General features: G+C 40.5%; 1 protein-coding gene and 1 non-coding gene across 5 annotated transcripts in view; both read left to right on the top strand.

Annotated features, from left to right (window-relative positions):
* The window catches only part of PTGES3L (prostaglandin E synthase 3 like), a 372,186-nt gene that overhangs the window by 343,932 nt on the left and 5,980 nt on the right, over positions 1 to 22,274 (top strand). For 2 of the 4 annotated variants that reach the window (XM_073608309.1, XM_073608307.1), the window contains exon 6: positions 12,593 to 12,655. In XM_073608309.1, the coding sequence (XP_073464410.1) occupies positions 12,593 to 12,655 (63 nt within the window). Of the gene's footprint in view, positions 1 to 12,592; positions 12,668 to 22,274 lie in introns of those variants that run through there. The other 2 variants (XM_073608308.1, XM_073608305.1) reach the window with 1 other exon arrangement.
* LOC141114622 (U2 spliceosomal RNA) lies at positions 19,199 to 19,389 on the top strand. The gene has a single exon (XR_012236953.1). It is a non-coding gene; the product is annotated as a U2 spliceosomal RNA (small nuclear RNA).

The following is a 22,274-nucleotide window of genomic DNA, read 5'->3' as shown; positions in this document are numbered from 1 at the left end:
CTAGTTTTTTTGCTAGATTTTTGCGTTCCCGTTTAAATAGTGCCATTTGTCTTTGTATTGTACCACGCAAGACAGGCTTATGAGCTTCCCACAGTGTTATTGGGGAGATGTCTGTTGTATTATTAATTGATATGTATTCCTTTAAAGCTTGTTCAATGGCCATCTGATGTAGTGGGTGTTTGAGCATTATGTCCGGTAAGTACCACGTTGGGTCATGCGCTTTTGGTATGGCTGAGGCTATAGTAGTGTATACTGCATTATGGTCAGACCACGGAATCGGAATTATATCTGATGCAATAATTTCTGGTATCATTCCTATTGTTAGAAAAATATGATCTATTCTGGTGAAGGTTTGATGAGGGTGCGAGAAATAAGTGAATTTCTTTTTCATTGGGTTACTTTCTCTCCATGAATCTACCAGATTGTATTTGGAAAGAAGTTGAGAAAAAGGTAATCTAGAGGTTATTTTGGATGGTGTAAAAGGTGATTTATCTAGAAATGGGAGGAGGACCTGGTTCGAATCCCCGCACATTATCACTGTTCCTATTTTGTGTGTATTAATCACTTGTAATATATGTGAGAGGAATGGTGTAGGTTGTTTGTTAGGAGCGTAGTAGGAAATCACCGTGATTGCTGTATCCATTATATAACCCATGAGTATCAGGTATCTACCTTCTGGGTCTTTAATTTCTGATGATAAGGTGAATGGTGTGGATCGGTGAAATGCAATTAGAGTTCCCCTTTGCTTGGTACAGGCAGAAGCCGTGTAAATTTGTTGATAAAAAGGAGAAATATATTTTGGAGTAGAATCTTTGGTGAAGTGTGTTTCTTGGAGGCATACTATGTGAGCCTTCTTGTTATGGAAAGTACGGAAGGCTTTGGTCCTTTTTTGAGGGACATTTATTCCCTGAACATTCAGGGAAAGTATATTCAGTGGTGCCATGGCAATAGATCAAATAGTTTTGACTTACTTTTTGTTATGCAGAGCTGACTGCGCAGATCAACCTGTGTGGACTGAAGAGATGAATAGATAGAAAAGAAACCAGTGAATTCTGGAGTAAAGAGTAAACAAAAAACATATGAGATTAGATGATACATTGTATAAATTATTTTTTGCAAGTAATCACAATTTACCCGTGAAAGAGAATAAATATCTCTCTCAGGGGAATAAGTGCCTTCGTCACACTCCCACATAATATGGTTGGGAGAATGAGGAGGGCTAATGGGGGTACACGGATCTTCCGCTTACAGGAGAGAAGTGCTATGTCAAAAGACATCAAAATGATGTTTCATTAATTGGAGTGCAGAATATAGTTTTTGTTGAAATTATTTATTCCAGGGTGGTTGTATATGGTTAGTCTTGCCCTAGGCTAAATAATTCAGTTAGAAAGGTACTGTTAATAACTTTGGTATTGATGAAGATAGTTTGAATTATTTTGGGATTTTAACCCTTTTAGAGTAAACAATTACATATTTTATTCATATGTAACTGTTTAGATATGTTAACTCATAAAATTGAGGTTGTATTGCTTCAGATTAGAATAAACAAAAACATAATTCTAGGAACTAGTTAGGTAATAATATATTTGTTCTAAGAAAAGAAAGAAAAAGCTTCCATTACTTCTGGATTATTGAACATATTTGTCCTAAAAAGTAATAAATCTATTGTTATTACCTGATAATATATAACTGAACAAGAATTTCCTTATTTCACTTATATATTCTAAGGCTATATGAATCAGAAGTAATAAGAAATATAACTGGAATGTAACTTGATCCCACACAGTGTGTGACTATCAGAATGCAGTTACATTCAGTTATAAATAGAGGTTTTTTATAGAGAACCATCTCTTAGTATAATAAATGAAGAGATATCAGGAATTAGGATGTCAGTCCATTGAATCTTCTTGGTCCATGGATGATGTGGCATAACGGCCTCTTTTGTGAGAATGATGATTCTCATTTTGTTCTGGAATTTTCTGAGTGCTGCCTGAAGGTGAAGATGATGCCATTCTTCTGGGTGTGGGAGTGTTGCTGCTTGTGGGTTCTGTCAGATTTAATTTTAAAAGGGTTTGTTGTAGTTCATCTGCTGATCTGCTTCTGTAAATTGTACCTTGGTAGTTAAATCTGACTGAAAAGGGGAAGCCCCATTGATACATAATGTTGTGGCGTTGCAGTTCCATTAGTTGGGGTTTCATGGATCGTCTTTTAGTAATAGTAAGTTGGGATAGGTCAGCAAAAATTTGATAATTGTGTCCTTGAAAATTAAGTTCCTTTTTTTCTCTTGCAGCAATTAGTATTTGTTCTTTCGTTCTGTAATAATGAAATTTTGTGATTATATCACGTGGGGGTCCATCTTTCTTTTTGGCTGTGAGGGCTCTGTGTACTCTGTCCAGTTCTAAACGTTCAATAGGGATATCTGGCTTTAGTTCTTGTAATAGAGCAGTAATAGTAGATTGCAGGTCTGTCACAGTTTCAGGTATTCCCCTTATGCGCAAGTTTGAACGTCTGGCTCTATTTTCGTAATCTTCGAGCTTAGTTTGAAGTATTAAATTCTCTTTTTTTAATTGTTCCAATTCTGTTATATTTTCTTGGGTTGTAATTTCAATTTCATCCATTTTTATTTCTAAGGCTGCGGTGCGGTTTCCTAGCTCTCTTATTTCTTTGGTTAGGCTTTTTGTTATTTGGTCTGAGGTTTGTTTTAAAGCCTTATGAAGCATCTTTTCAAATTGTAATAATATTACTAGGGATACTGAGGAGGCTTGTGGAGAAGTTTGTGAGAGGATTTGTTCTGTATCTGACTCAAATGGAGAGTCTTGCTGTGACATTTTCTGTCTGTGAGAGCGCCCTGATGCTGTATCTTGTGAGGTGACTGGAGCTGCTTCAGCTGCAGTGAGTGCCTGTGAGCTCTTTGTGAGGTGATTTTTATTTCTGCCACGGTTTCCTCCCAGTACCATATTTCCTGCCCAAACTTTCACAGTTTGTTCCCTGGGGCAAAAAGGTTCAAATGGATACCTTTTGAGCCTGCAGGCTCCGCTTTGTCCTTCTCTTCTCTCCTCAGCGGTGTGGAGCTCTAACAATGCATGTCTGCTCCGCTAGGCTCCACCTCCTGAACCCCTTTTTTTCATTATTCAATCACTTGGGACAAAAAAAATTAATATTCAATGGGCTCAAGATGCCTCTCAGCAATTTCCTTGGGGTGTCTACTTTCCAAAATGGGGTCATTTGGGGGGGTTTTGTACCGCCCTGCCATTTTAGCACCTCAAGAAATGACATAGGCAGTCCTAAACTAAAAGCTGTGTAAATTCCAGAAAATGTACCCTAGTTTGTAGACGCTATAACTTTTGCGCAAACCAATAAATATACGTTTATTGACATTTTTTTTACCAAAGACATGTGGCCGAATACATTTTGGCCTAAATGTATGACTAAAATTTGAGCTTATTGGATTTTTTTTATAACAAAAAGTAGAAAATATCATTTTTTTCAAAATTTTCGGTCTTTTTCCATTTATAGCGCAAAAAATAAAAACTGCATGTAGTGATATAACAATATTGTGGTATAGTGGTATCGTGGGTATGATAATTAATTAGTAAGTACTCTTCCGCAGCAACCCAATTCTTCCAGAGAGATGCACTTTATTGACTTCCAACACAGAACAAAGTCCAAAGTCCACAGATGACAAAAATATCCAGCAGAGTATATCATTCAAAGTCCTATGTTCCTAGGTCTGTGTGTTCATACACAGACAAGCCTAACTTTTTTTAATAAACTATAGACTGAACACTATGTTATATTCACTAGACATTGAATGGCTGAGCAATTTGATTGGCCGTTTCAATTTAGGACTTTGATTCGCTTCAGTCTTTCAGACAGACAACAACCCCCAGCCGTGAACAGCTGTAGTCATAAAGCACCCCAATTTGCACTCCCGCATATCAACATCAACAAGTCCCCTTAGATATGTTTAATTAGATTAACAGATTCCACCTGAACACCCTTTTGAGCCCTTGGAATACCTACATTCCTAATCTGTATTCTTGAATGTTTATATCAACAAGTCCCCTTAGATATGTGTAATTAGATTAGATTAACAGATACCACCTGAACACCCTTTGAAATGTTCAAATAGACTTGCATAAGATTAACACATCAAAGGGTCTTCAGCTGTCCCCTTGCTATGTTAAAATTCAGTTGGCTTGGACAAATCAACCATTATCAATTGAATTCTGGCCTGGTCAATATTGACTGTATGTGTACATACCTATAATAATATAATGTCCCACATAAATCGGTGAACATATTACAACATATACCCCCACTTGGGTCGGTTCTAACTACTAGAACTGACCCATAAATCAAACGACAAAAATATCATTTTGATTTAAGGTACTGGATGCCTTACAATGGCTCATATAAAGTATGAAGTTGAAACTGGTTACATCTCTCTTCGCCAGCCTCTAAAATATCCCCATGAAACAGTTATTAGATAATATAACTTTTAGACCATGACTGGAAAAGGATTTGGTAAACGTCAGTGGCCCATATAGCTGTTAGGCCTTATTATCTCACATCAAGATCTTGAATGTTGCACAAAGACGAGCTGATGTCACAGTCCATTCTTCGCCTGACTTCATCACATCTCTCACCATCTCACTGAAAGTAAACTTGGTATGCTCTGGGAACTCCAATCCACATCAAGTCCAGGATTTTTTCATCTCCAGGCTCAAGCTTTCCATTTTTAAAGATGCTTTTACGCAAACACTCTACTTTCATCTTTATAGTAAGAAGAACTATCAATGTACCAGCACTCACTTTCAAGGTAGAAAAGGTTTGGATATGGCAGTAAAAACTGTGCTGCAAACTATTTCCTTGCACTTGACATTCATGAGTCCATCTTTGTTGATTGCCAGTCACAATTTGCTTTTGTAATTTGCTGTAGGCCGATCCCTCATTGCCTTCAATAGAGCAGTTACTTGGATCATTCAGTCCACAATTACACCTGAATGGTATACCAACATATACATATACCCCCACACGATGGTTCAGATAGAGTCAGCATGACATCAGTGTTTATCAGATCTTCTATCCAGGCAAAGCGGCAGTGGAAATTCTTGCCAGTATCTTCACCATGGAAGGTAGAAAGGTCTTTTTCATCCATATATGTCATAGCCTTTAGCATATTATAAACAACTGAATCAACAAAGTTTCAAATCATGACTAGAGTTATGAATTTCACTCACCCCTCTTATAAATTTAGGAAAACCACCCAACATACTATAATTTATGCTATGCCAAGCCATTGTGCAGCATCTCACCTTAGATGTCAAATATATTGATCAATATGCATTATGTAATATGTACAGATGTTATGACAATTATTTTAGGTTTAAATGCTTCTCTTTGGTTTTAAGATAAAGTTCAAGAAATAAAACAAACAAAATAAAAAAAAAAAAATGAAAAGCAAAAAAAGGAGAAAAATTAAAAGTTAGGGCGTTGAAGAAAAAAGGAAAAAAAAAGGTCCATTGCTTGATGAATTCTTTATAATTCCTTGTTGTCTATTCAGCATTTCTCCCATAATTCTCCCCCACTAGCCAGCAATTTCAGACTGTGCTTCTGCTATTCACATGCAAACCAGCATCTCCAGACGTACCTGAAAGACAAAACTCTCCAACAAAAACTCATTAGCGAGGTCCTTAAACGTTGTTTGAAGTTAAAACAAAGCATTATTTACACGTTTACAGTTTGAAGCTAATTCACCCCCACTGCTAGAGAAGTGTCATTTGCATTCAAAAACAGATCTGGAGAATGTACATCTTGTACCCCCTTCAACTGCTCTAATAATTTATCACGTTCCCCTCTCATCTTGTCATACTCAATCTTCAGGTGGTCATATTTCTGTTTTAACTGAGAAAACGGTATCCAGGTTTTGGACCTTTTCTTATTATTATTTTGGTCAGCTCTGTTTTTCATAATAATATCACCTATGTTTGACCCGGAGTGTCCTCTCTGGGTATTATCATAGGATATTATCTTCTGATCTTTATGTTCAGTATTTGTCCTAAACAATGTGGCTAAATCAATTTTGACAGCCTGCTCATTTGACTTTCTCCATAAATGGTCTGCTCTCAACAATATGTCTTTTAAATCATGAGGATTTGGGGTAACTAATAAAATATTTTGTTTGATATCTTCATGCAACGCATCTAGAAACATACTCATATGTATCAACCCCCCACGCTCAAATGCAAGATTATTATCGACCAATAATTCCATAATAGTCGCTATCCTGTGTGACAATTCATATGGAGATTCATTTTGCATCTGTTGGATCATCCCATGAATAGTAACATCAGAACGTACACCATGCAAAACACATAATAATTCCAGTAATATGTCCCTTGTCCTCAGATGCTGAATACAGATCTGTTTAATTCTCATCCAAATACCACTTCCTAAAGAATGTTGCAAAACTCTTTCTAAGTCAGATGGGTTGAGATTGTACATATCTCTGACCTGCTGCACGTCACAAAACCATTTTAAAAATCTGTTTAAATCATGGCAGGGAACCATTCCTATTTCTTTAAGAATTGCATCTAATTCTTTTGGTTTCAAAGGCTTCATTACAAGTCGAACTTCACCTGTATTATTGTTATAAACTGTGGTAGTCACAGTGGGGGCAGCTGGTAATGAATTATCAGATTTAATATGAGGTTCTGTTTCATTTGAAAGAAAGTTTGTGTCTGTATTTTGCTGAAGATAGCTGAATCCAAGATTTAATGCATATCTGCATTCCTGAGATCTCTTCTCTAATTCCATAATTCTTAATTTTAATCTCTCCTTTTCCTCTGATAATTCATCACAACGTTTAGATTTCTCAAGCAAAGCTCCCCCGATGGTAACTGCATGCAATTTTAAATTTACTGTCTCGGTGTCTGATTGGTTTTGTAACCTCTCACAAACATTGTTGCTATTATCAACTGCATTCTGTAACTGGGTAATTTCCTCAACCTTACCCTTTAAAGAACTTTCCATTGTTAAACCGCAAGATAATAAGCCTTGTATAATACAACCTTTTTTTTTACTTTCTGAAATTTTGCTATCAAAAACATTTTTCTCTAAAAATTCCTTCATCATCGTCCACGTCTGCTTACATTTTTCTGGAATTTCGTAAGGACCGCCATGGCGCTTAATACATTTTAATACCCATCTGTTAACTTTATCAGAACTGACACTAGCTTCACACCGAGTAAGCATTTTGACTATATTACTAATAATTAAAAAAAAAAGGAAATATTTTACTCACCGCATTAGTTACTCTTTCAGCTTCCAGTTCAGGTCTTCTGGTACACGAGACAGTCCTTTTTTTTTTGTTTGTTTGTTTCCAGTCTCCAGAGAATAATTCTGGGGTTTCCAACTTGTTTAATTTTGTAGATCAGACTCTCTTATGTCACAACCAGACATTAGAGTCACAGCACAGCTCTTGGTTCTTCATCAGACTTCTGTCCAACTCACAGGATTGTTGTCACCACCGACTTCTGTCACTAAGTCCGAAAATGCTCTTCTGGTCACTTGAACGGCACCAATGTAGTGATATAAGATGTATTGGGTGGATAGTGGTATCATGGGTATGATAATTAGTAAGTACTCTTCCGCAGCAACCCAATTCTTCCAGAGAGATGCACTTTATTGACTTCCAACACAGAACAAAGTCCAAAGTCCACAGATGACAAAAATATCCAGCAGAGTATATGTTCTATGTTCCTAGGTCTGTGTGTTCATACACAGACAAGCCTAACTTTTTTTAATAAACTATAGACTGAACACCATGTTATATTCACTAGACATTGAATGGCTGAGCAATTTGATTGGCCGTTTCAATTTAGGACTTTGATTCGCTTCAGTCTTTTAGACAGGCAACAACCCCCAGCCGTGAACAGCTGTAGTCATAAATCACCCCAATTTGCACTCCCACATATCAACATCAACAAGTCCCCTTAGATATGTGTAATTAGATTAGATTAACAGATGCCACCTGAACACCCTTTTGAGCCCTTGGAGTACCTACATTCCTAATCTGTATTCTTGCATATTAATATCAACAAGTCCCCTTAGATATGTGTAATTAGATTAGATTAACAGATACCACCTGAACACCCTTTCAAATGTTCAAATAGACTTGCATAAGATTAACACATCAAAGGGTCTTCAGCTGTTCCCTTGCTATGTTAAAATTCAGTTGACTTGGACAAATCAACCATTGTCAATTGAATTCTGGCCTGGTCAATATTGACTGTATGTGTACATACCTATAATAATATAATGTCCCACATAAATCGGTGAACATATTACAACATATACAACACTGCAGAGGTGATTAAATACCATCAAAAGAAAGCTCTATTTGTGGGAAGAAAAGGACGCAAATTTTGTTTGGGTACAGCACTGCATGACCGCGCAATTAGCAGTTAAAGCGACGCAGTGCCAAATTGTAAAAAGTGCTCTGGTCAGGAAGGGGGTAAATCCTTCCGGGGCTGAAGTGGTTAAATTACTTTTTTTTCCTTTAGAAATGACATTTTGCTTTCAGACTGTTCTAAATATGGGAAACGCGCTCCTTTACAGGCATACTATAGACACCCCGCAGGTACGAAATTTAAAGGAATATTACACTTTTATTGTTTCACTTTAACCACTTGCTTACAGGGCACTTAAACCCCCCTCCTATCCAGACCAATTTTCAGCTTTCAGCGCTGACGCATTTTGAATGACAATTGCACGGTCATACAACACTGTACCCAAATTAAATTTTTATCATTTTTTTCACCACAAATAGAGCTTTCTTTTGGTGGTATTTGATCACCTCTGCAGTTTTTACTTTTTGTTAAAAAAAATGTAAAAAACTGAATTAAAAAAAAAAAAAATTTATATTTTGTTATAAAAAATTTAAAACGGGTTATTTTTCTCCTTCATTGATGTACGCTGATGAGGCAGCAGTGATGGGCACTGATGGGTGGCAGTGATGGGCAGCACTGCCAGGTGGCACTGATTGGCACTACAGGTGGGCATTGATAGGTGGCACTTTTGGGCATTGATGGGTGGCACTTGTTGGCATTGATAGGTGGCACTTGTGGGCACTGTTAGGTGGCACTGTGGGCACTGTTAGAGCAGTGTTAGGTGACACTATTAGGTGGCACTGATAAGGTAGATGTGCCTCTTGCACTTGGGGACCGATGTTCCTCACATCTGAGCCGGTGATCGGCTTTTTTTTCTACTCACGCTGTCAGTGTGAGTAAAAAAAAAAACAATTACCGATCTTTTGTTTAAATCATGTGATCAGCTGTCATTGGCTGACAGCTGATCACATGGTAAGGGGCACATGCAGGGCGCGCGCAGGGAGTGTGCACAGGGGAGGCCGTCATAGGACGGCCTCCCGGGAATTCAGGTCCACGCTGTGGCCGTCATTCGGCCATAGCGCGGATGTTAGGTGGTTAAGCATTATTAAAATCACTGCTCCCGAAAAAACTGACTTTTTCAAAAAAATTTTTGCACTGATGCTTGTTCCCTGGGGCAGGACCCAGGTCCCCAAACACTTTTATGACAATAACTTGCATATTAACCCTTAAAATTAGCACTTTTGATTTCTCCCATAGACAATTCACTATAGCTGACACCGTTATTACTTCATGACTTTTTTTTCCCTTTAGAAATGTCATTTTGCTCTCGGACTGTTCTAAACACGGGAAAAAAGCGCCACTTTACAGGTATACTATAGACACCTCCCAGGTCCGAAATTTAAAGGAATATTACACTTTTATTGTTTCACTTTAAGCATTATTAAAATCACTGCTCCCGAAAAAACTGCCTTTTTTAAAACTTTTTTTTGCATCAATACATGAGCCCTGGGGCAGGACCCAGGTCCCCAAACACTTTTTATGACAATAACTTGCATATAAGCCTTTAAAATGAGCACTTTTGATTATTCATGTTCGTGTCCCATAGACTTAAACGGTGTTCGCGTGTTCGAACAAATTTTTTTGCCTGTTCGCATGTTCTGGATGCGTATCGAACCGGGGGGTGTTCGGCTCATCCCTAATCTTAAGCATATATGAAGCCATATAGTGTTGACTGTCTCACTATCTGCTGGAAGTTTATTCCAAGCATCAAGCATGTCTCGTGACACATCACAGGAAGCACCTCCATGGTTAACAGAGGACAGAATTAAAATTAGACTTTGGAAACTTAACATTAATAAATTACTGGGACCAGATGGCTTGCACCCGAGGGTACTTGGAGAACTCAAATCATTGCCAGACCATTGTTCCTAATTTTTACTGATAGTTTACTGACTGGAATGGTACCAGCTGATTGGAGAAAAGCCAATGTAGCACCAATATTTAAAAAAGGCCCAACATACATCCCTGGGAATTACAGACCAGTTAGCCTAACGTGAATAGTATGTAAACTCTTGGAGGGGATGATAAGGGACTATATACAAGATTTTAGTAATGAGAACGGTATCATTAGCAGTAATCGGCATGGATTCATGAGGAATCATTCTTGCCAAAACAATCTATTAACCTTCTATGAGAAGGTGAGTTGCCATCTAGATAAAGGAAGGCCATTAGATGTGATGTATCTGGATTTTGCAAAAGCATTTGACACAGTTCCCCATAAACGTTTACTGTACAAAATAAGGTCCATTGGAATGGACCATAGGGTGAGTACATGGACTGAAAACTGGCTACAAGGGCAAGTTCAGAGGGTGGTGATAAATGGGGAGTACTCGGAATGGCCAGGGGAGGGTAGTGGGGTCCCCCAGGGTTCTGTGCTGGGACCAATCCTATTTATTTGTTCATAAACAACCTGGAGGATGGGGTAAACAGTTCAATCTCTGTATTTGCGGACAATACTAAGCTAAGCAGGGCAATAACTTCTCTGCAGGATGTGGAAACCTTGCAAAAAGATCTGAACAAATGAATGAGGTGGGCAACTACATGGCAAATGAGGTTCAATGTAGAAAAATGTAAAATAATGCATTTGGGTGGCAAAAATATGAATGCAATCTATACACTGGGGGGGAGAACCTCTGGGGGAATCTAGGATGTAAAAGGACCTGGGGGTCCTAGTAGATGATAGGCTCAGCAATGGCATGCAATGCCAAGCTGCTGCTAACAAAGCAAACAGAATATTGGCATGCATTAAAAAGGGAAACAACTCGAGAGATAAAACAATAATTCTCCCGCTCTACAAGACTCTGGTCCGGCCGCACCTAGAGTATGCTGTCCAGTTCTGGGCACCAGTCCTCAGGAAGGATCTGCTGGAAATGGAGCGAGTACAAAGAAGGGCAACAAAGCTAATAAAGGGTCTGGAGGATATTAGTTATGAGGAAAGGTTGCGCGCACTGAACGTATCCTCTCTGGAGAAGAGACGCTTGAGAGGGGATATGATTTCAATATACAAATACCATACTGGTGACCCCACAATAGGGATAAAACTTTTTCGCAGAAGGGAGTTTAACAAGACTTGTGGCCACTCATTAAAATTAGAAGAAAAGAGGTTTATACTTAAACTACGTAGAGGTTTCTTTACTTTAAGAGCGGCAAGGATGTGAAATTCCCTTCCGCAGGCTGTGGTCTCAGCGGGGGGGCATTGATAGTTTGAAGAAACTATTAGATAAGCACCTGAATGATCGCAACATACAGGATATACAATGTAATACTGACATATAATCACACACATGGGTTGGACTTGTGTCTTTTTTTTAACCTCACTTACTATGTAACTATGTAACTACCCTTTCAGAAAATAATACTTTCTAAAATTATTTTTGGATTTCTCCTCCAGTTAGTTTAGGGTCATGTCGTCGTGTTTTTTATTTTGGTTTCATATTGAAAAAAACTGCCCTCCTGAACCTTATTCACGCCCTTGATGTATTCAAAGGTTTAAATCATGTCTCCCTTTCCTTCAGACTGTACATAGTAAGTACCTGAAGTCTCTCTTGATATGTTTTATTCCCCAGACCGTTCACCATTTTTGCTACCCGTCTCTTGACTCGTTCTTTTTTTTTTTTTTTTTTATCAATATCTTTCTGTAAGTGAGGTCTCCAGAACTGTTCACCGTATTCTAAATGAATGAATTTTATTGGCTTTTCCCACTGCCTGGTCACACTGCTCATTTTGCAATCATCTGAAATAAGTACCCCCAAATCTTTTTCCTCTGTAGTGCTGACCAACACTGTACCCCCAATGTTGTACTCTCTCAATGGATTCTTTTTTATTGGTGCATTGTTTTATATTTAGAAACATTGAACTGCAGTTTCCATTGCTTTGACCAAACTTCCAGCAATACCAACTCATGTTCCATATTTCAGACACCTCCAGGGATATCAGCCCTATTACACACCTTTGTATCATTAGCAAAAAAGGCATACCTTGCCCAACAAACCTTTTAGTTATATCACTTACATAGAGATTAAATAGAACAGGAACCAATATATAAATATAAATATATAAATATATATATATGTATATATATATATATTTATATATGTATAGTCACCTTAATAAAAGTCTAATAATGTTTTCTTTTACAGCTGATCAACAGCGTCAAAGACAAGGGTGCACCTCCAAGCATGGATGATCTGGATGATTTAGATGTAAGTATATAGTACAACTAGCAAAAAAAAAAAAAAAACAAGCAAAGCAGCTCCTTTCCGTAATCCTTAAAGCAGAACTTAACTCTAAAAATGGTATTTGTTTCTTTCAAACCCTAACTCCCCCCCCCCCCCCGCCCCAAATCAAAAATGTGGTGTTTTAGTAGTTACCCCCATAGGAGCCACTGATATTAACTGGTTCTTCCCAAGACCGTGCAGATGCTACCATTCACACAGGCAACAGTCTACTCACTCTGGCTCCATTAAACAGTCTAGGTGATATCTTTTTAAGATGTATTGCTGGTAGAACTTGAAACAGGACCGAGTTTGGAGTAGTATGGGATACTCCAAAAATGCTGACTTGTAACAGGTGAAACTTCTTTGAACAGTCTTTAAGCCAGAAACAAAAGAAACAGTAGGTCCTTGAGCGCTAAAACTGACAACCACTGAGATCCATTGTCATATTGCTTTAATGTTTCAAAAAATGGCTGGAACCCAGTGCAGCTGCTAACTCCTGGAGGGAAGTGGGCAACAAAATAACAAAAATGCAGCGCTCAATGAGACCAGCAATAAAAGATTGTTTTAGATAATGTAAACAATCAAGTACGTTTATTGGCTGCACATCAACAATTAAAAACACCAACTGGTAGTAAAACGATGAAACCAAATTGATTAAGAACTAATCACTGTCAAAATTGAAGTACTCCGAATGTTAGTGTAAACAATCCCGCCATAACTCCAAGTAACAATGGGTTAATGTCAGCAAGTGTGTTGTATATCAATCCTCTGTAGCGGACTCTGTAAATGCAGTGTGCATACAACCTGGATATGGGAAGGACACAGCTCTGTGGAATGCAACAGATAGCTAGACGTGGAATGCCAGACTCACTGTGACCACGAGATGTCTTGCAGATCTGTCAAAGCATTCACACAGTCGGGCTGGCTGAGGAGCCAAGCTGAGATCTGGCTTCCTGAACAGCGTCTGGATGGTACACAGTAAAATCAAGGGCCGGAAGACGCGATCAGAGCCGGAAGTGAGGAGACACCAAATGCCGGACCGCAAGCTCCGTAGTGTTGCCGTAGTGACCGTGACAAACATGTTTCACGCGCCTGTGCTTTGTCAAAGATATACAACACACTGTAGAAAAATTATATAAACCTCTAATGGGATTTTTAAGGCAATGAAGATTTTGATTTAAATAAAACAAATTTTATTGTTATCAATCAAGTAAAAGAAGTACGAAAGTTACAAAAAAAGAAAATGATCAAGTGGGCTGCAAAATTCAAGAAAAATTATATATACACCAAAATATTAATGAATCACATTGCAAATACTGATAAAAAGAGAATTTTTGGAAAGAAGTGATACAGCACACCACTTGATACAATCACCACCAATGACAGCTGTGACGTCGAGTAGTGGGATTCCAATGCATTTCAACATGTATATTTCAAACAAGAGTCTTCTTCAGGGAAATGCATCACAGTCTGAAAAAAACAAAATAATGATATTACAATTTATGAATACATATATGTACATTTCTGCACTGTGAGACTATTATATTACTCACATCCTCCCAAAGCATCCCGTGGGCAAATATAAGCTCCCATGCCCGGGTAAAGAGTCCCAAGTCTCCAAGGGTTAGAGTGTCCTATAACTCCTACAAGACGGCTGGATAGATAAATTTGATCCAAATCTTTTGCATTTCAGCATCAAAAACTGATAGCTGTCTGAAAAGATAGGGCATGAGTAAAGATGACGGGGGGGCGCCACAGCAAGTCCCCACACACACACACACACACACACACACACACACCCACACCCACCCAAGCACCACCAAATAACCAACAATCTCTAACCTCCCATGCAGGGAGGGTCCTATTCAAATGTAATATTAAAGGGGCAAAGGACACTTACTTTCCCCAAGGGTGCAGGTCGAATAACCTGAAGTGGTGAAAATCCTTGTAGATCCAGGAGGACGTCTGCCCTGATAGTCCTCGGTGAGTCCCGAGGGAGGAGTGATGCCATCTTGCCATCTTTGGCGTCCTTTATGTGGTGTGGGCGTGGATAGGGCGCCGCGCCAACCAATGGACCGCCGTCAGGTGTGCTCCACGTGGAGACGCTAAACGTCACCTTGGAGACGGACGCCGCCGCGAAGACCACGCATGCGTGCCGCAAAGGCGTGCGTCTGATCACGCACGCGCACCGCGGCGTCCCGCGTCTGTAACAGCGTGAGGCAACATGTATGGGCCGGCTGCCATGTTGGAAAAGGGCCGTGCCCATACTTAAAAATATATGTTAATAAAGCCACCCAAGGCAAAAAATATATATATATAGTTGCCGTAGATGGATTAGCCTAATATAGGAAACCCCCTTGAGAACCCTTGATAAACCCCTGATTCAGAGGCTGAAGTAACCGCCCGCCAGGATGGTGGGTCCCGGCAGGCGGACCAGCCAACTGCGGGGAGGGGTAGAGAGTGAGTCAGAAACATTGGATTAATAAATAAATAAAAATGTAGAACCACACAGAGTCCCCAAATCCCACTCAAGGCAGATGGAGTGGGAGGGGGACTAGGACTAGTAACCACCGACACGAAAACCCCCACCCGAAGAAAACCCTGAGCGGGGAAGATTGGGAGGCCCCAATGTATAGTATGACACTGGGGCCCCCCTGTGTCGGGTAGGATTAGGACATATGGGGTAGAAACCCACCCAAGGGATCTTTTAGGGACTGTCCACCCCTGCATGGTTCAACCCTGAGATGCAGAAGGGGATGGTGGGGTGCAGGAAATGGGCAAAAGAGAAACATGAGTAATAATGGTAATAATAATGAAAAAAGAATGTATTAGATCACAAAATTCAACCCGGAGAGGATTAGAAATACTGGCCCAGACCAGGTGGTTTTGGTGACATAAACATAAATCGCTAAATTTAATCGCATTCAGACTAATGTCTAAGTATATACTCATTTATTAGATGTATTAATTAAAGTTCTAAAAAACCCCCTAGGTAGAAAAATCTCTATCTTGTGCTCATATATACAACCAGGGGGTTCGTGAAGAATACCCCATGAATGGAAAAGTCAGACAGATGGGAAAGGTATCAGGTCTAGAGAAATGGATAAAGGCAGAGGCGGGAGATAGGGGAGTGCCTTTAGTCGGTTTTACCCGATCCAAAGCCATCTAGAAAGGGCCTAAAGCTCTCCGTTTCATTTAAACCAGGGGGGGTGGTGGCCCTAAGGCACCTGATCCAACGCATCTCGCGCTGGAGCAGGACCTTGTTCCAATCGCCCCACCTGGTTAGTATATGAAGTCTATCCAGGACTGTAAAGTTTACTTTGGGCATCCTTGTGTTGTTTGGCTACATGTCTACCCAATGGTAGGTAGAGATTGCCTATGCCCATGCTATGTATGTGCTTTTCAACCATCTTGGCTAATTCCTGTCGGTTTTCCCAACATAGAAGGTCCCACACTGACATTGCATTAAATAGACAACCCCCCGTGTTCTGCAATTGGCAAAATGTCGTAGCTGGAAATTTTCTCCACTGGGTAATGTTATCATGGTTCTCCTTCCTATAACTCCGCACTGTGTGCATGATCCGCACACATATGTGCCCCAGGTTTTGCAGGGATCTCTTTTTGCACTTCCTTTGTATTCCCTCTATGTGAGCATATTTCCTATGGAGCCAGATTTTTTGTAACTAATTTGAGGTCTAGATGTGACTAGGCTACCTATAATCGTGTCCTCCGTGAGGATTGACCAGTGCTTGGAGATGATCTTTCTTATTTGATTGTGTTCGTTCGAGAATCTCATGATGATTCTAGTCATAGTGTCTTCCTTCTTTGGATCTTTTTTCCTGAAAATTATATTTCGTCTCTGTGTTTTTAACCCGATTGAATGCTTTCTTGAGAGCTGACTTTGTATATCCTCTCTCCATTAGTCTAGCAGTTAGTTCATTAGATTCTTGTTGGAAGTCCTCGTATGTGCTGCAATTCCTTTTGAGTCTTAGAAATTGACCCCACCTTCGGGTGGGGTTTTTATGTGTCGGTGGTTACTAGTCCTAGTCCCCCTCCCACTCCATCCACCTTGAGTGGGATTTGGGGACTCTGTGTGGTTCTACATTTTTATTCATTTATTAATCCAATGTTTCTGACTCACTCCCTCCCCCTCCCTGCAGTTGGCTGGTCCGCCTGCCGGGACCCACCATCCTGGCGGGCGGTTACTTCAGCCTCTGAATCAGGGGTTTATCAAGGGTTCTCTGGGGGGTTTCCTATATTAGGCTAATCCATCTACGGCAACTATATATATATTTTTTTGCCTTGGGTGGCTTTATTAACATATATTTTTAAGTATGGGCACGGCCCTTTTCCAACATGGCAGCCGGCCCATACGTGTTGCCTCACGCTGTTAGACGCGGGACGCCGCGGTGCGCATGCATGATCAGACGCATGCCTTCGCGGCGTGCATGCGCAGTCTTCGTGGCGGCGTCTGTCTCCAAGGTGACGTTTAGCGTCTCCACATGGAGCACACCTGACCAATGGTCGGCGCGGCGCCCTATTCCCACCCACACCGCATAAAGGACTCCAGAGACGGCAAGATGGCGTCACTCCTCCCTCGGGACTCACCGAGGGCTATCAGGGCAGATGTCCTGCTGGATCTATAAGGATTTTTAACCACTTCAGGTTATTCGACCTGCACCCTTGGGGAAAGTAAATGTCCTTAGCCCCTTATTATTACATTTGAATAGGACCCTCCCTGCATGGGAGGTTAGAGATTGTTGGTTATTTGGTGGTGCTTGGGTGGGTGTGTGGGGGGGGGACTTGCTGTGGCCCCCCCCGCTGTCATCTTTACTCATTATGCCCTATATTTTCAGACAGCTATCAGTTTTTGATGCTGAAACGCCAAAGATTTGGATCGAATTTATCTATCCAACCGTCTTGTAGGAGTTATAGGACACTCTAACCCTTGGAGACTTGGGAGCTTACATTTGCCCACGGGATGCTTTGGGAGGATGTGGGTAATATAATAGTCTCACAGTGCAGAAATGTACATATATATATTCATAAATTGTAATATCATTATTTTGGGGTTTTTTTAGACTGTGATACATTCCCTGAAGAAGACTCTTGTTTGAAATATACGTGTTGAAACGCGTTGGAATCCCACTACTCGACGCCACGGCTGTCATCTGTGGTGATTGTATCGGGTGGTGCGCTGTATCACTTCTTTCCAAAAATTCTCTTTTTATCAGTATTTGCAATGTGATTCATTAATATTTTGGTGTATATATAATTTTTCTTGAATTTTGCAGCTCACTTGATCATTTTCTTTTTTTTGTAACTTTCGTACTTCTTTTACTCTGATAACAATAAAATTTGTTTTATTTAAATCAAAATCTTCATTGCCTTAAAAATCCCATTAGAGGTTTATAGAATTTTTCTACAAATTGATATGGGATGATGGCAATGACACATCCATAGCACCGAGGTCACATGTATACAGATATACAACACACTTGCTGACATTAACCCCTTGTTACTTGGAGTTATGGCGGGGTCGTTTACACTAACATTCAGAGTATTTCAATTTTGACAGTGATTAGTTCTTAATTTGATTTCATCGTTTTATTGTTGGTGTTTTTAATATTTGATGTGCATCCAACGTACTTGATTGTTTACTTTATCTACAACAATCTTTTATTGCTGGCCTCATCGAGCGCTGCATTTTTGTTTATTTTTAAGCCAGAAACAAATGGGAAGACCAGAACTGATACCCTGTAAAAGTTGCCAAATTGAGAGCTACCACCACTACTCCAAAAATAGAACAGCACACAGTCACTAGGATACTGAGCTCAGGTTAGTACTCATAATATCCCAGGGAAGCTACACACTTTACAGGCTCCACCAGGCACTCTTTATTGAGTTTTCAAGACCATATCCTTGGGTAAAATTGCTTAGTTAGCTCCAAAGATAATTAGTAATACCCCCCCCCTTTAGCTCTGCTATATCTGGGACATTGATGAATATCGGCAGACTCCAGGAGGACTGCCTCAAAGGGGCAGTAGCCCCTGAGGCTGGCAATATTTCCAGCAGGACAACAACCCAGCTATTCCAGAGCCCAGACTGTTTATGTTCCTCCTAGCCACCAACTAAGTACATCTCCCTAGGGATTGGCTTCAGCATAATTAATATGCATGTGAATAAAGTAAAGCGCTGTTCCTATTTAGACTTCTATTGAGATGGTACCGATCGCCTGCCCTATTACATAAATTTAATCCATCCCTGTCCAATCGCTGCTGGTGATGTCTTCAGGAGGTAGGTGCAATACAACACGCAGGGTGGGATTGCCCCCTGCTTCAACCCTTTTGGTCCAAAGTACATTCAATGATTTCCAGAGTAACGTCCTACACACTAGACTACTAGTGTGTACTAGTAGGCAATACTTACTAGGCAGTACGCAATACTTCATTACTACATCATACTTCACTCCCCTCTAAGGTATACTTTAAATCACTTGCCATGCACATGGTTAAAAGGTGCATTCCCATCGCTTCTCGGCCTTTTGGCTAAGATCAAGTGTAGTATCTGTTCTTATCAGTTTAATATCTGATACATCCCCTATCTGGGGACCATATATTAAATGGATTTTTAGAACAGGGAGATGGAAGAAGAACTTGCTCTGTCCACTCCACGCATCGACCTGGTATTGCAGTACCTCCAGGACCAGTGCCCCAAAAAAAAAAAAAAAAAAGTGCATTCCCGTTCATTGGGGTTTTACCCAAATACCCTCCATCTGAGTGGCTCACTGAGGTGGAAGAACTTATTCATATAGCAAAAGATTCCCCTTCCAAATTCACGGCAACATGGGCCTGTTGGTTCCACTTTCAAAAGACGGATATGTACAACTAAATTATAACTCATTACAGGACGTCAGACACCACCTGGGATACCTGCTACCTGAATGATCCTCTCCCTCACGCAATTCTGCGATGCAGTTCAGACCTTCGTCTACTCAATACCCTTTCGACCCTATGAAACGTTATGAAAAACATAAAATCAAAAATCAACAACCAAAACCCAAAAGTCCTTCTGTGCATTACTTGTGTTGCTCAGTAAATCACTTAGTCTCATCCATCGTGCTTTGTGTATTACTGTGAAGAACCTCTCCACTCCACAGTGCTCCACCACGTGTGGTATTGGTGTACACTCACCAGATCCACATGGTTATAAAGACCAATACAGCCTTAATATTTAAGCCAACAGGAACAATGGGGTGAATGCTCCTTCTAGTATGGTCCTCTCTCGCATCCAATTTCTAGTCTTTCACATCCAATACAGTGGGGATGGAAAGTATTCAGACCCCCTTAAATTTTTCACTCTTTGTTATATTGCAGCCATTTGCTAAAATCATTTAAGTTAATTTTTTTCCTCATTAATGTACCCACAGCACCCCATATTGACAGAAACACACAGAATTGTTGACATTTTTGCAGATTTATAAAAAAAAAAAACTGAAATGTCACATGGTCCTAAGTATTCAGACCCTTTGCTCAGTATTTAGTAGAAGCACCCTTTTGATCCAATACAGCCATGAGTCTTTTTGGGAAAGATGCAACAAGTTTTTCACACCTGCATTTGGGGATCCTCTGCCACTCCTCCTTGCAGATCCTCTCCATTTCTGTCAGGTTGGATGGTAAACGTTGGTGGACAGCCATTTTTAGGTCTCTCCAGAGATGCTCAATTGGGTTTAAGTCAGGGCTCTGGCTGGGCCATTCAAGAACAGTCACGGAGTTGTTGTGAAGCCACTCCTTCCTTATTTTAGCTGTGTGCTTAGGGTCATTGTCTTGTTGGAAGGTAAACCTTCGGCCCAGTCTGAGGTCCTGAGCACTCTGGAGAAGGTTTTCATCCAGGATATCCCTGTACATTCATCTTTCCCTCGATTGCAACCAGTTGTCCTGTGCCTGCAGTTGAAAAACACCCCCACAGCATGATGCTGCCACCACCATGCTTCACTGTTGGGACTGTATTGGACAGGTGATGAGCAGTGCCTGGTTTTCTCCACACATACCGCTTAGAATTAAGGCCAAAAAGTTCTATCTTGGTCTCATCAGACCAAAGAAACTTATTTCTCACCATCTTGGAGTCCTTCAGGTGTTTTTTTTTAGCTAACTCCATGCGGGCTTTCATGTGTTTGTGTCTTTCATGTGCCCCGACTGGTGGAGGGCTGCAGTGATGGTTGACTTTCTACATCTTTCTCCCATCTCCCGACTGCATCCCTGGAGCTCAGCCACAGTGATCTTTGGGTTCTTCTTTACCTCTCTCACCAAGGCTCTTCTCCCCCCCGATAGCTCAGTTAGGCCATACGGCCAGCTCTAGGAAGGGTTCTGGTCGTCCCAAACATCTTCCATTTAAGGATTATGAAGGCCACTGTGCTCTTAGGAACCTTAAGTGCAGCAGAAATTTTTTGTAACCTTAGTCAGATCTGTGCCTTGCCACAAGTCTCTGAGCTCTTCAGGCAGTTCCTTTGACCTCATGATTCTCATTTGCTCTGACATGCACTGTGAGCCATAAGGTCTTATAGGGACAGGTGTGTGGCTTTCCTAATCAAGGCCAATCAGCATAATCAAACACAGCTGGACTCAAAAGAAGGTGTAAAACCATCTCAAGGATGATCAGAAGAAATGGACAGCACCTGAGTTAAATATATGAGTGTTACAGCAAAGTTTCTAAATACTTAGGAACATGTAATATTTCAGTTTTTCTTTTTTAATAAATCTGCAAAAATGTCAACAGTTCTGTGTTTTTCTGTCAATACGGGGTGCTGTGTGTACATTAGTGAGGAAAAAAAATTAACTTAAAGTGGGATTCCCATTTAAAAAAAAATTAAAAGTCAGCAGCTACAAATACTGCAGCTGCTGACTTTTAATCCGACACTTACCTGTCCCAGGGTCCAGCGATGCGGGGGATCGAAGTCCCGCTCGTCCCCCCCTCCGCTCGGCGGTGTCGGCATTTTAACTGTGGGCAGCCGGGCTACCACTGCGCATGTGCGAGTCGCGCGCCATCACTGACCCCATAATCATCTGGGACCAGTCACGTGTCCCAGATGATTGACAAAAGGGAGGGGGAGAGGCGATCTCCCTTCCTGCGCCGAGGGAAGTGATGTCACCAGCCCAGGCACCGAAGGAGGCAGACTATGAGGGACCCCCTAGCAACAGCCATTTAGAGGTGAATAAAACATTTTCTCCAAATGTTTTTTTTTTTTTATATTTTTTAAGCACATTACTAATTTTTTTTTTTTTTTTTTTGGGGGGGGTGGAACTCCACTTTAAATGATTTTAGCAAATGGCTGCAATATAACAAAGTGAAAAATTTAAGGGAGTCTGAATACTTTCCGTCCCCACTGTATATATTCGCAGATACCCAAAAGACAATGATAACAACATGATCGTGCAGTACATTTATTAAAATCTAACTCTCAAAATCCTGTCTATTGCACTTAAATCTGACTGTTCCCAGGCTGGCACCAGCTCAATCAGCCTGTGTATGTAAAAGCCACCCCGCAGTCCTCTCCAGAGAATCGGCGTGTGTTCCACCTAATCCTGGATATGACGCCACCAGAAAC

This window comes from Aquarana catesbeiana, linkage group LG12 (assembly GCF_042186555.1).
Source record: "Aquarana catesbeiana isolate 2022-GZ linkage group LG12, ASM4218655v1, whole genome shotgun sequence".
NCBI lineage: Eukaryota > Metazoa > Chordata > Amphibia > Anura > Ranidae > Aquarana > Aquarana catesbeiana.
Note: the sequence above shows the minus strand (reverse complement) of the source record. Positions and strands in the feature narration are given on the sequence as shown.